Source organism: Urtica dioica, chromosome 3 (assembly GCF_054948205.1).
Source record: "Urtica dioica subsp. dioica isolate 48M chromosome 3, U.dioica_male_clone48M_v1_H2, whole genome shotgun sequence".
NCBI lineage: Eukaryota > Viridiplantae > Streptophyta > Magnoliopsida > Rosales > Urticaceae > Urtica > Urtica dioica.
In genome coordinates, this window is record NC_142758.1 from 2731830 (window position 1) to 2747228 (window position 15399).

At 42.5% G+C, this 15399-nt stretch overlaps 2 protein-coding genes across 2 annotated transcripts; both read left to right on the forward strand.

The window, feature by feature from the left end:
- Positions 1-3179: 3179 nt before the first annotated feature.
- LOC149402049 (uncharacterized) lies at positions 3180-4362 on the forward strand. Its single transcript, XM_089608225.1, has 4 exons — positions 3180-3807; positions 3853-3856; positions 3936-4023; positions 4126-4362. The coding sequence occupies exons 1-4, from the start codon at positions 3180-3182 to the stop codon at positions 4360-4362; spliced, it is 957 nt and encodes a 318-aa protein (XP_089464351.1).
- A 3292-nt stretch (positions 4363-7654) lies between these two features.
- LOC149402050 (uncharacterized) lies at positions 7655-8803 on the forward strand. Its single transcript, XM_089608226.1, has 3 exons — positions 7655-7958; positions 8067-8137; positions 8225-8803. Exons 1-3 carry the CDS (start codon positions 7655-7657, stop codon positions 8801-8803), a joined length of 954 nt encoding a protein of 317 aa, XP_089464352.1.
- Positions 8804-15399: the final 6596 nt, after the last annotated feature.

Genomic DNA, 15399 nt, shown 5'->3' on the forward strand with positions numbered 1-15399 from the left:
GCCTATACCTCTCTCCATGCTTCAACCAATAAAGATTGATATTTTGATAGTGGTTGCTCTCGCTACATGACAAGTATTAAAAGCTATTTGACCAACATAAAGCCTTACTAAATTTCCATGTTACCTTCGGCGATGGTTTTAAAGCTAGAATTACTGGTAAAAGTCAGCTTTATTACCCTGGTCTCCCATATTTGATAGATGCTTTAATAGTTGATGGTCTTACTGCTAATCTTATTAGAATTATTCAACTTTGTGATCAAGACTTTCTTTTTTACTTTACTCATGATGAGTGTATTGTGCCTGACAAGCAATAGGTCAAGCTTATGAAGGGAATTCGGTCCCATGACAATTGCTACATTTGGTCCCTCAGTTAAGATTTCCAAGTTGAAACCAAGTTGGGATCATCTTTGAATATGAATATGAGAAGCATGAAGAAGATCATCTCTGATAAGGATATTGTGGGCCTTCCTAAGCTCAAGATCAAAGAAGAAAAGAGCGGTGGTGAGTGTCAGATGAGCAAGCAGGTCAAGATGACTCACAACATGGTGCAACATCATACAACGTCATGCGTGCTCGAATTACTCCACATGGATCCTATGGGTCCAATGCAAGTAAAAAGTCTTCAAGGGAAGAAATATGTCTTTTTCTGTGTGGATGACTATTCTAGATATACTTGGGTTGCTATAAGAACTCTGATACTTTTGTTGTGGTTGAAGCCTTATGCATCGCCTATAGCGCGAAAAAGGTGAAAGTACTAGGAAGATTGTGCGAAGTCGAAGTGATCATGGAAGAGAGTCTGTGAACTCTAGTTTCTCCTTGTCCTGCATCTCTGAAAGTATCTCTTATTAGCAAACAATAAGTTTGATGTGGCTTAGTTGCTCATATATATATATATATATATATATATATATATATATATTTTAATCGGCTATCCAAATTTATTTAATTATATGTCCATTCTTAGAGTAAAACTTAACATGTCCAAATGTACACCAAGTTGCCAAATCCTGATTCCGAGCAACAAGAGATTCACCAAATCAGAAACTAAAGGACAATAATCTAAGTCTAATAACCTCTTTTCAAAATCGAGAAGATCACAGAAGTTAGTGGTAACTCTTTCACTAGCACCTTAGACAATTGTCCTCCCAGGCCCCCGACTGATTCTACCATTGAGGCCATAAGACCAACTAAGTAACTCAGTTATCAGTTCAACTGCCATGACATTAAATAAGTCATTGATTGTTAGAATAACCGCTCAACCGTGGGAATAGATCAACCAATGATCTACCCCTATCAATCAGTATAAAAAGCAGATAGTACCCAAGAATAATCTTGTAGACACACACATAATCAAGAGGCAAAAAAGATTATTCTCACCATCTTCAATTCGCGTATATTTTTTTTTTAGTGTATTTAACATTTCTTATATTGAGATTTCATCTAATAGAATAACAATCTCACCTTAGTCATTGTTGTATCGACCGAGACTATTAGACATACACTTATCTCCGTCGAGACGATTATTGTAGCTATATATTTTGTCGTAAAAATGTTAATGGACATATCAAATATTTTTTTAACTACACGATATAACACATACCACATGAATAATAACTATAATACAAATATGTTGATGGTGTTATTGATCACTCGCATCTCATATGACTTCAAGTAGGATTTTTATTGATATTGATGCCTAAGAATATATGCAAAGAAGTTATATTATATATCTATACGAAACTGATATGTTATGTTGAATAAGAGTAAATAAAGTTGAAATATCCATTTCGATAACGTAGGTCTACATTTTCAAGCAACTCACTAGGAATGAAGAGTCAAATATATAATCGCAAGAAAACATTTTTTTATTAGTAATAAAACAACATTCAATTATGATGATTGAAGGATTAATTTAGAGAGTTGTGACTCTAGAGTTACTCTTAAATATCTTAAATACAGTTATTAAATAAAGCTCGAGAAATGTAATTTCTCAAAGAGAAAATCATTTAAATGCGTGTAGTCCTTTAACTCAATCATAAAGTTAGACACGTATTATTGTAATGCATCGTGTTCATTTTACTCGCGAGCTAGTGAGGTCCTAAATAATGGACTAAATATTTCGATGGTCGTTCACATGGGTCCATGAGGTCTTAACAATAGACAGAAGTAAAATGTTATGCTTATGGACATTTAGAAATATAAAACTCATTTTAGAAATAAGTTTTAAATATGTTAGAGCTTAGGTTTCTTATAAGTCTGAGCTGTCATCAATGAGCTATAATTTCTATAAGAGTTAATAGCGGCGAAAATCCTTAAAGTTTTTTCAAAACGCCACTTAGATACCTAATTTTTTTTTTCTGTGGCAAAAGTACTTGATGTTATGATTTCGTAGGGCCGTTAGTACTTTGGACGTTAAGTTTAAATTGAACCGCCAGGATGTAAAGCTTCTAATATATGTTGGTTTTAATTATTTTTGTTATTGTTTATTAATATTTAATATTTTTTAAATTAGAAAATATACTGATAAATTATAATTAGTTTCCCAAACTTAAAAGAGAACATCGAAACCCTAATTTCCTAAAACCAAGAATCAGAAACCGGACTCGATTGAAGAAGAAGACGTTAGAACAACAACAAGGGGGCGACGATGACGGCGACGAGGAACCGTTTCGTCTGCAAGAAGAAGAGTATGCTTAGGAAGAATCGAACGAAGATGAAGATGTTCAAAACACCCAGACACGCGATTGGCGCTCAATTGTGAATGACGTCTGCAATAATGGAGACGTTGGTGATGGTGATTCTGATGGGGTGAGATCAAACAGCGACCTCGACAGCCTGCATAGTGACGATGAGGAACAGACGATCACGAAGAGCAGGAGGGAGTTCAACCCGCGTTCAAGTTTGGATGATTTCAAGTTCATATTATGTATGGAATTCCCTACTATTGGTGATTTGAGACATGTATTGAGAGAGGTATTCATTAAGGCTGATAGGGAATTTCAGTACGTGGTTAATGACACAACTAGATTAAGGGCTAAATGCAAAGCAAAGGGTTGCAACTGGATTCTTTATGCGAAGGTTCAGGACAACAAGACAGTTAGATCGTGAATACGTTGGTCGACAAGCATGAATGTGGCATAGTATTTGACAACAGGCTTGTCACAAGCCCCTGGTTAGCGATGCATTTTCTAGAGCATTTTAGGCTTAATCCTAACATGGATTATAAGTGGTTCAAAGAGGTGGGTGCTAGTTCCAAATTCAGCAGCGTGTCGAAGATGAGATTCTATAATGCCAAGAAAAAAGCTAGAGAGGTGTTAGAAGGCTCGGTGAAGGACCAATATGCAATTCTTGATGACTATTGTAAACAACTCACATCTACAAACCCAGGTATAACAGCCCTCCTTAAAACTACTTTGGTGAATGGAAATAGAGTGTTTCAAAGGATTTACATTTGCTTAAAAGCTTGTAAAGATGGGTTCAACAAGGGTTGTAGGCCTTTGTTGGGGTTCGATGGCTGTTTTCTAAAAGGGTATTGCAAGGGAATGTTGCTTGCCGCTATAGGTATAGATCCTAATAACTCACAATATCTTGTGGCTTTTGCTGTGGTGGAGAAAGAAAACACCTCTAGTTGGACTTGGTTTTTGCAGCTTTTTAGTGAGGATTTAGATGTTCAGAATCCAAGTAGATTCACGATGATAAACGACAGACAAAAAGGGTTGGAGAAGGCATTGTTTGATGTTTATCGTGGAGCAGAGATAAGGTTTTGTGTGGGGCATTTGTACGCCAACGTCAAAAAGGATCGCAACGGTCTATTGCTTAAATGTTAGATTTGATTGTTAGATAATTGTTCAGCAAGGTATGTGAGATAAATGCTATAATGTTATATTTGATTGTTAGATAATTGTTCTCACATGTGGGTTTGTATGTGATTACAGGTACTGTCAAGCAAGCTTTGCTGGAAATGGCAAGTTCCAAGTGGCATTTATGGGAAGGGAGACGTTTGTGGTTGACTTAAGAGCCAAGGTATGCACTTGCAGGGCATTTCAATTAAGTGGCATACCCTGTCCACATGCACTGTCATGTATATGGTCATCAAATCTTGATGTATTCGACTTCGTTGATGAGTGGAACAAAAAAGAAGCATACACTGCAGCTTACAGTGGTATTATTGAGCCTAAGACCAATCCTGATGAATGGCCAGAGGTTGGCCTAAACCCTATCCTGCCACCACCTGATCAGTCACTTCCTGGAAGGCCAAAGAAAAAGAGAAACAAGTCCAATGACCAGCCACCTCCTGGGTTTCCGTTCCCCGAAAGAGCAACAAAACTTTCAAGAAAAGGCCAAGTGAATCGATGCAGCTAGTGTAGGCAAACAAGACATTCAAGGCTGACATGTCCTAATCTAGTTGCAGAACAGGTATGTATTGTTATATTTTTAATTTTGGTTCTATTAAAGTAGTTGTTACTAATTGTATTTAAACATTTCAGACAAGAATAGTAAAGAGAGGCCGACCGGTCAAGGTTAACCCTAATCCAGAGACAATCAAGAGAGCCGAACGAAGGAAGAGACAACAAATGAGGCAAAGTTCATCTCAGCCAATTACATCTCAGTCAGGAGCATCTCAGCCAAGTTTAACTGTGTTTAATCCTTCGATATGAATATAGTTGTGTGTGTCTTTTTTGGACTTGAAAATATGTAATTAAGGTAGTCGTTTTTGGACCTGAAAAAATGTAATGAAGTTAGTCTTTTTTGGACCTGAAAATATGTAATGAAGTTAGTCTTTTTTGGACCTGAAAATATGTAATGAAATTAATCTTTTTTGGACCTGAAAATATGTAATGAAGTTAGTCTCGTTGAACCTGAAAATATGTCACTCTCACATTACAAAAACAATTACATAAATTAAGCAAAAAAAATCCTGCTAAATTCACAGTCAATCAAGCAAAGCAATCCTGAAGTATACACTTCCATTTCATTCAAAAAAGAGTCAATTACATATCTGAAAAGCATAACCATAGCCATACATAACAGAGTCAATTACATCATCTGAAAAGAGTCAATTACATCATCTGAAAAGCATAACCATAACCATACATAACAGAGTCAATTACATCATCTGAAAAGAGTCAATTACACTTCCAGTAAAGCACAAAGTACATTACCTTACTTCTACATACATAACAAACCCAAACAAAATACCAACAAACAAAGCACAAGCATAAATACAAATAGTTTACAACTTTCGAATATGGTGCTACTTCATCTCAAGTCTTCATTGTTTGCACTCAATTCTTCAATGTTTCTAACTTCCTCAATCTCTACTTGTAGTTGATTAATTCGTCTAAGCAGGCCTGGAATCACTTGCTTAGATCTTTCGCACATCTCTGGATCAATCCACACAAAGAAATCGCAACCCCCATTTTACTGAAGGCAAAAACAAACGATTTCAATAATAAACTAAACCCTACAATACAGAAAAAACAGAAGATCTTCACCTTACCTTATATCTTGTAGCAGCTTAAGAACCTCCTCTCGGGATTCAAATCCGTCCACGACGTCCTCTCAACCCAAGGCACGTCACAAAAGCATCTCCCTTGTTGTGTCGCCATCGAACCCGAGTTCATGTCCACTGTTGTTGCTGAAGATGAGCCTCGCCATCGAACTTGACTCTCGTACGATGAACACGAATTTTTTGATGCCATAGAGAAACCGAACCTAACCCCCAAATATGAGTTTAGGGATTTCAATGAGTTTAGGGATTCAGTGTTGAAATTTGGTTTTATTTTAGTACTTTCGATCAAAATAATTTATTTGTGTCCTTTATTGAATTTAAAAATCCGTGTAACATTAATTAAAAAAACCAGGTCCCTACACGTGTAATTCTGTTAAACATAACGTCCAAAGCACTAACGGCCCTACGAAATCATAACATCAAGTACTTTTGCCGCAGAAAAAAAAAAGTTTAGGTATATAAGTATCGTTTTGAAAAAACTTTAAGGATTTTTGTCGCTATTAACTCTTACTACAAATTGTTTTGCTACAAATTTACACATAATTTCTTCATTATATGAAATTTTTTAATAGTTTTAATAAGTTGAGCTGTCATTACTTGTTATGCTACGCATTTAGATGTATCATTTCTTCATTATTTGAATTTTTGTAGAGTATTAATGAGTTGTCACTACTCTTCAAGAGGATTAATTGGCGAAAAAACGGCTTTTCACTATGAACTGAAGTTATAATTTTTGTGTCTAAACTACTTTTCACGAAAGATTTTCTGCCATAAAAACTTACCATGATAGTGAATTCTCGAACAAAAAGTTTGTCGTGGAAACTTTCCACGACGATTTTACCAAGTCATGAAATCCTAGCGTGTCAACTCACAATTGAGTAACTGTGGGGGTCAAAAAAATCAATTTTCTGAAACATAATAATTTTGGTTGGGCTTTAGTTCTATAAAAAAAATCCACCAACTGACCAGTCCGACTCTCGAAGGTCTGGCCAAGCCCAGTATGACTCTTGAAGGCCGGCCCAAACCCTGCAGCAGCCCAGGTCGCCAAAGAAGGATAAATTGACCGTGTTGACTTAGTCGAAGGATTCAGTCTTCGTCAGATAAAAGACCTCGCCTCGAAGACCGGATCCGAGACAACTTCAATCAGTGATGTGGTAGAGCTGATCAACACGTGTCTTCTTCGACTAATTATCTTATGCTATAAATAGAAGTCGATATGCTGATTTTCACACACACAATCCTATGCAATTATTTTCAATATTTCTCTGCTATTTTATTTTTGAGCTCGCCTGTTAGAGTTCGATCGACACTTCGCCCCTCTTTGTCACACAATTGATCATCAATAAAGATATTAAATTCTTTTATTCGTCTTCGTTCATTTCTTTTTATTCCACTTTTGTTTGTTACACGAAGACTTCTGAGACCCATATTTAAATAAATCAAATTTATATCATATTATAATTTGTGAGTGTTAGCAATCCCAAAATCGACATCAACAATTTGGCGCCGTCTGTGGGAAATTTCAGAAAGACCAACCTCGAAAGACGCAAGTTCACCACAAAAAAACACCATGTCTTCAACTCCGACTCATTATGAATCAGGAGAGGAAATCCCTGCAGGGATCAGGGAAATCCTGGATATGCTGAACAAAAAAATAGAAAGTCAAGAAGAAACCAACCGGATTCTTAATGCTCCGTTGGATTCCCCCTTGATCCCTCAGGATACTTCGGATCCCCAGGCGGGATCCTGCGAAATGACCGCCTCAGAATCTGCTCGGAACCGGCGCCAGCCACACAGATGAGGCGGGTTCTTCCTCTTGGAGTCCGCCTTGACTTTACCGGGATACAGGTCGCCCAATGGATAGATCAGTCCCCGGGTCTGAGCTCCCGGCTCGGAGGGACTGCAGAAGAGGCCGCCACTGAAGCTACAATCGATCCAGCCGGACTGCCCCCGCCCCCGCCGGTAGGAGCACCCCCAGGATCCTTCCTAGCAAGTCTCGGACCTCGCCCTTCGACGACCTCTTGGATGTTCACCCCCCAATATTTTGGCAGGCAGAACCAGACACAGTACAATCAGACCGAAGTCACTACAGTCACCCCAGTACGCATGTGACTTCGCCCCTCTCAAGAGGGCGAACCCAGCATGAATGAGTTCGAAAGATTCAAGGAATCGGTGACGGCCGAACTGAGAGCAGTCCACTCAAAATTTCACAGTACGACCAGCTCGGTCCCCGAAATAGAACGATTCTTCGCAAAAACGGGAAGGACTCATTTCGTTAAAAATATCACCGACGTGTTCATCGGCGATGCTGGGAAGGTCTGCCTTCCTCGGTACCATGGAACGTCGAATCCGAAGGCTTATTTCATGTCCTTCCGAATTGCAATGGGAAAGGCTATGCTGACAGATGGAGAACAAAAGGCGGGGTACAGCCAACTCTTCGCTGAAAGTTTGTTTGGAGCTGCTTTGGAGTGGTTCTCCAGACTTGAGCCTAACTATATCGATAGTTTTGCCAAACTATCGACAGCATTCCTAAAATATTACTAGATGTTCGTAGATGACGAACTCACGATAGCAAATCTGTGGGGGGTCGAGCAGAAGGAGAACGAGTGCCTGAATGACTACATGGTCTGTTACATGGATGTTCTCTCAAAAATCTCTAACATTGATCCCGAATCTACCATAACCTCTCTAAGAAACGGTCTGTGGAATTAGTCGAGATTCAAACTAGAGATGACTGTAAACCGTCCCCTTACATTGGAAGATGCGATCCACAAGGCCGCAAACTATGCTAAGGCCGAAGAGGATTTTGCCTCCTCAGCAAAACAGCGTACGACCGAAAAGAAGTCACAAGGGAACACATCGGTGCGGCCCGCAAGCTTTGGGGGCAATCCCCGAAGGCCCAACCCGCAGGAGGCCGGACCACAAGTCAGAAAGCAGCATGCCCCTCCGGGTTTCGCTTTCAAGATAGGAGATGAAAGCAAGGAGGGAGGTCCCCAAGCGAAAAAGTGGACAAGGGACCCGAACGCGTTCTGCGATTTCCATCAGGCCAACGACCACGTCATGATAAATTGCGAAACTATGCGTAAAGTCTTGGCCGAAAAATATGCAAATGGGGAACTAAAAAACGTCGATTTGGGTCCCCCGCCCAAAAAGAAGGCCTTCAGAAACAACCAAGGGAGGGGTAACCCCTTCGCTAAGAGATCCAGGCCCAGCGACGAAGGAGAACCTGGTTCCCCGTCGACCACTGCAAAACATCGAGTGGACTTCATGATGGGCGGTTCAAAATTTTGAAACAGCTCCGTCAACTCGATTAAAGCTCATCCAACGTCAATTGATGAATAAGACCATCAAGATCGGAGCAAAACATGATATCCAAATCTTGTTCTCCGAAAAGGAAGCCTCGGGGACAACAGACCCGCATGACGACGCACTCGTGATAATAATCGACGTGTCTAACTGCGAGGTCGCCCGAGTCTTGATCGATGGAGGAAGCTCTCTGTAGATCTCATTTTCAAAGACACCCTCACAAGGATGGGGATTGGAGAGTATGAGATCGAGAGGGAACAGACCCAATTAATAGGCTTCAATGGATCGATTACTCCATCAATAGGGACCATTAAGTTGCCCGTAAAAACAAATGGGATAAACAAGATAATTGAATTCCTGGTTCTGGAATGTCTCTCCCCCTACAACATCATTTTGGGACGACCATGGATACATAGGATGAGGGCTGTTCCCTCAACCTTTTATCAGTGTATCCGATTTCCCACGCCTGGAGGGATAGGAGATATCAGAGGAAACCAGGCAACCTCCCGTAGCTACTATCTTACTAGCCACAAGCGAAATACTAAAGAGGCCAACGAGAAACAATAGCAATTAATGAACGTAGAGCCAGCTAAAAAAGAAAGCTCTAAATTAGATGAGTAAGACTCGCCAATTACTCAGATGACAGTACAAATACAACTCGATGGCCGCGACCCCTCCAAGTGTGTAGGGATCGGAGCCAAGCTCAATGGAAATATACGGCGAGAGCTTATTTGTTTCCTAAAACAAAACAAATCTACCTTCGCCTGGACGATGGAAGATATGACAGGGATTAGTATCGACGTTACGTCTCACCAACTTAATGTTGATCCTAGTTTCAAACCAGTAAAACAAAAGAGACGCAAGCTCGGTCCCGACAGAGCATCAGTGGTCAACGACGAAGTTGAAAGAATCCTCAAAGCCGATTCAATCCACAAAGTTAAATATCTGGATTGGTTAGCAAACACCGTCGTCGTAAAAAAAATCGAAAAATGGAGGGTATGCATTAACTTCACGGACCTGAACAAAGCATGCCCCAAAGACAGCTTCACCTTGCCGCATATTGACCAACTGGTCGAGGCAACCGCGGGACATAAGATACTCTCGTTTATGGATGCATTCTCAGGATATAACCAAATCTTGATCAAGAAAAAAACGGCATTCATAACAGACCGATGCACATATGGCTACAAGGTCATGCAATTTGGACTAAAAAACGCTGGCGCCACCTATCAAAGGTTAGTCAACGAAATATTCAAAGAAAAATAGGAAAAACAATGGAGGTGTATATCGATGATATGCTCGTAAAGTCCCTAAGGGAAAATGACCACGTAGGACATTTGGAGGTATGTTACGAGGTAATGAATAAGTATTAAATGAAACTGCCCGCCAAGTGTTCATTCGGAGTGTCCTCCGGGAAATTCCTCGGGTACTTAGTCACCCGACGAGGAATTGAAGCAAACCCAGATCAGTTACATGCCCTACCAGAGATGCCATCACCTCGTTACAAATGCGAGGTGCAGAGGCTGATAGGCCGAATCGCCGCCCTTAATGGCTTCATCTCTCGATCCACGGACAAGTGTCTCCCAATCTACCAACTCCTCAAAGGAAATAAGAAACTCGAATGGGACGAGAAATATGAAGATGCATTTAAAGAATTAAAAGAATATCTATCGACACCCCCGATCCTAGCAAAGCTTGTGGCTCGAGAACCACTCTACCTTTACGTCACCGTTTCCCAAGCAACGGTTAGAGGAGTGCTCTTCAGGGAAGAGCAAGGGGACCAACGACTTATATTCTATGTAAGTAAGTCATTAGTGGATGCAGAAACTCGATATCTTATTATGGAAAAAATGGCTTTAACTGTTGTTTCCGCTGCGCGAAAGCTCCTGCCGTACTTCCAATCCCACTCCATAATAGTAATGACGACCCAACCGCTGATTGACCAAATGGGTCGTAGAACTGAGCGAATATGACATCGAGTATCGAATTAGGACGTGCGCTAAATACCAGGTTTTAGCAAACTTCCTTGTCGAACTCCCAAGAGAAGACCACGTTGTGACCAAAGACGAGGGCACCTGAACACTAAAAGTGGACGGCGCATCGTCAAAACAAGGGGCAGGAGTAAGAATACACCTAACATCCCCCCACGGAAAAATCATCGAGCAATTATTCAGTCGACTTCATTGCATCCAACAATGAGGCCGAGTACAAAGCGCTAATAGCCAGACTAAGATTGGTTACGGCCATCAGAGCAAAGCAGTGCAAGCTTTTTGCGACTCTCAGCTCGTAGCAAATCAATACTCCAGCGAATACGAGCTGCGGGAAGTGCGAATGGAAGCCTATTTGAAGGTCGTAAAAGACCTTACGACGCAGTTCAAACAATTCTCTCTAACGCGAATCCCTAGGGGTGAGAACACCTCGGCAGATGCGCTGGCCGTTTTAGCGTCCACTTCAGATCCGGACCTTAAAAGGATCATACCAGTCAAAACAATCAAACAACCTTCCATAGCCATCACTGTTACTGCAGTCATAACTATAGAATGAGGGATTGGAAAGATGAAATCATACACATTACATCACGATTGGTACAGTCTCGTCCAATAAGATGGCGAAACACAAACTCGTACTAAGAAGTGCAAGATTCTCCGTGATTAACGAAAACCTGTTCAAAAGAAGCTTCGCATGACCATACCTTAAGTGCGTCGGAACGGATGAGTCAAAATGAATCCTAGAAGACATACACGAGGGAGAATGCGGAAGTCACGCAGGGGGAAGAGCGCTTGCCATCAAAATAAAGAGGTAAGACTACTTTTGGTCGACCATGTTGGCAGAATGCACATTCGCGCCGCTGCGACCAATGCCAACGCCACACACCTAACATAAAAAGACTCGCAGAAGAGTTGTCCTCTATCTTGGCTCCATACCCATTCTTGAAATGGTCTATGGACATCGTGAGACCAATTTCGGCCGCCCCAGGTGGACTAAGATTTTTGTTAATCTTAACGGATTATTTTTCAAAATGGGTCGAAGCAGGCGCCTTCGTCTTGATCAAAGACGTCGATGTCGAAGCATTCATCTGGAAAAATATCATATGTCGCCACAGGACTCACCACGAGATCATGGCAGAAAATGGGTCACAATTTATATCCAAAAAAGTCAAAACATTTTGCTACAATAATAACGTGGAACTGAGGATGTCAACACCACGATACCCTCAGAGAAACGGACATGCAGATGCAGCAAATAAGACCATCGTAAAATCCATCAAAAAGAGGCTCACGGCTATAAAAGGACGATGGGTAGAGGAACTACCAGGTGTGCTCTGGGCTTACCGAACCAGCCCGTGAAGGCCGACAAGGGAAACTCTGTTCTCCTTAGTACATGGAGTCGAATCAGTCATCCCGGTCGAACACCAAGTGTAGACTCTAAGGACAATGCACGCACACGAGGATGAGCCAGAAAATGATCAATCTCTATATGATGCCTTGGATTTTATAGATGAAAAGTGGGAGTCGGCCTTGATACGGCTATCCCACTATAAACAATCTATTGCCAGATTCTATAATAAGGGGGTAAGCTCTAGAAAATTCGAAGTAAGAGACTTAGTCCTCCGAAAATATTTCAAAACACTGCCGAGAATAATACTGGGAAACTATGCGCAAATTGGGAAGGCCCTTATAGAGTCATCAAGATCACACATCCCGGCGTCTATGAACTTGAAACACATCCCGAAAAATTAAGGTCATGGAACGTCTCAAACCTTAAAAAGTACTACTGCTAAAACCAGTAAGAATCGAACTACGTCCGACTTGATCCCTATATAAGGTTACGCAGGCAGCTTTTCTTTGCAAAGGCACAGTCCCACCTTAATAAAAAAAATACTGAAACCTCTCATTTTGAGAAAACTACAAAAAAAAATGATAATAGGGCTCCGGAGCCCACACTTCGTCCGAGAGGTCCAGACCTCGAATTAGGACTACGGTGTGAACACCTCACAATCGAGGCGAGATCCGAAATCTCACTTCGTCATCTCACGTGACATCTGAATTAGAAGCCGCACCTCGACAAGTTCGACCTCGCCCAAGAAAAATAAAGTGAAACTTTTTAGATCTCGACGATCTAAAAGACTTGACAACATCTGGGAAAAATTCATTTTTGATCACTTCAGCCTAAGGGAAACATTTTGGATATTTGACGTTCTAAAAGACTTAGCAAATATAAAATACATATGTCCACGTGACTCTGGCCTAAGGGAAACGTTTTAGATATTTCGGCGATCTAAAAGACTTGGTGAATTTGAAAATATAATTATATGACTTCGGCCTAAAATCTTAAGGGAATTGTTTTGGATCTCGGCGATCTAAAAGACTTAACAAATTTTAGAAAACCCGAATTGATTAAGACTCTGACTAAGTAACATTTGAAGGAAGCCCCCAGAATTTGGCGAGCTAAAAGACTTAGCTAAATTTAAGAAATGAAATTGCATAAAATAATAAGAATAAGTTAAATAAAATAGGGGTACTGAAGCCCCCTATAGTTGTTCCAAAAGAATAGAAACTTCGTCCGAAACAAGCGGGCCCCAAAAACAAAAAGATAATAATCATAACAGCAAAACAAAAAAAGAGTCGTGGAGAGCGAGGCTTCGAGCTTAGGCATCGGGGTGGTATGGGGTCGGGGTAAATGGCAGCGCGTCCTCGTTGCCCTCCGGAATTGGGTTCAAGGCCTCGTCCGTCACACCCATCATTGATGCATGCTCATCAAACGGAGGAGCTTCTGGCTCTGGGACCTCGACAGGAATGTCGGAGGCGGAGCTTCAGAAGGGGAGCGGTCGGCGTAGGGCGTGAAGGGGATATCATCAACTTTGGGAACGGCGATGGCTGCGTATTCCACCTCGTACTGAGCAATGTCATCCTCAGTGTCCTTTAGCTCGCCGGCCCAGTCTGAGATATCTCCCTTCAACGCCTCCGAGATCAACTCTTTGTTGCCCTAACATTGCTCGAGCTTCTTTAGGACGAGGACAGCCTCGTCTATTTTCTCCTTTTGAGCACGATACTTCAATATCTGCTCCCGATACCGCAGCGAGGTCGCCTTACTCGCCGCTAAGACCGCCTTCTCTTTCTCGGCCTTAGCCGACCTCTTAAGCTTCACCGCCTCGTCCCGAGCAGCCTCCAGGTCCCTGTCCTGATTCCTCACCCTGGCCTCGGCCACTCGAGCTTCTTCTTCAGCTCGGCCGAGTGAATGCCCCACTGCTCAATCGTGGTCTCTTTCTTCTCGACCTCAGCCTCCAAAGCCTTGATCTTTGCCACTAGATCTACTTGGGCGACCTTGTACTTCTCCAAGAGGGCGTCCTTTGCAGCAATGCCCTCCTCAAGGGAAGCTACTTTGCCGCCCACCTCCTTGAGCTCGGCCTGAAGGGACTCCGTCCCCTTCTTCACCGAAGCCAGTTCGGCGAGAGCAGTGTTTGCCTTCCGGAGGCGCTTCTCGTACCAGTACACCCCTCGGTTGAACTGAGTCGACAGTTGCACACAAAATATCGCTAAGTATCCCAGTTCGACCTCGTAATAAAAATGATAGTAAAAAGAGAACTTACCCCGGTGATGGTTGACACCATACGGCGGTACCAGTCCACCTCCGTTAGCTCGGGGACCTTAGGCAGCTCGTGACCTTCTATGGTCAGCTGCCTGAGAAAACCTACGGACGAGTAGAGATCGTTGCAAAGCAGGTGGTTCTGGTTGTAGTGGAAGTTGACGTAGTGCGCCTTCTTCGGTTTCGAAGAAGAGGCACCAAGGTCACCTCCACGAGACCTCGCCAGACCGCCGCGAGGCCTCGCCGGACCGCTCCCACCGGCCGGGGTCTTCTCCCCTTTGTTCCCCTGAGGCACTTTGGCCTCGGGGGCTCTACTCTCCGACCTGGTTGCAGCTACCACGGGCTCCGGGTCCCTACCCCCGTTGCACCTACTCTTCTTCTTCTTCTTCTTCTTCTTCTTCCTCAACTCGCCCTCACGAGGGGCGTCATCCTCCTAACTTCGGCCCCCTCTCCAGCCCGCTGACAGCTTCCTTTTTTTGGAGCCGCCGCGGCGTAGGCCGAGTTGTCGGCCTGCCCAGCCGTCACGGCCGAAACAGACCCAAGGGCTTGATCGCCCTGCATATCGCCGGTCCCTGTGGGGACCGCCTTGACATCCATAATCGGGATGTCGGCCTAAAGACGCTCCTCGGTGACCTCGACTTCGGGGTCCTGAGAAGGACCCGAGGGCGCATCAGTCGAAGAGGAATCCATGGCGGCCTTCTTGTTATGCATCGCATCGCAAGCGCTGACAGGCACGTTCATGCTGTCCTCGATATCTATAAAAAAAGGGGAAGATAGAGAATTCTTAGTCAAAAGACTAAAGAGAGATAGAAAAAGAAGAATAAATTTCGGCCGAACTAACCTTCTTCAAGAACAACTGTCGGAGAAGATGGCCAAAGTCTGGCCGAAGTGAAACGCTCCGGGGTGAAGCTCGACCAATCACCGCGACCTTCCTGAATTAGGGCGAGCTTGGCAGTAAACTCCGCGATCAAAGGAGCCTTGATTTTTCCTATACA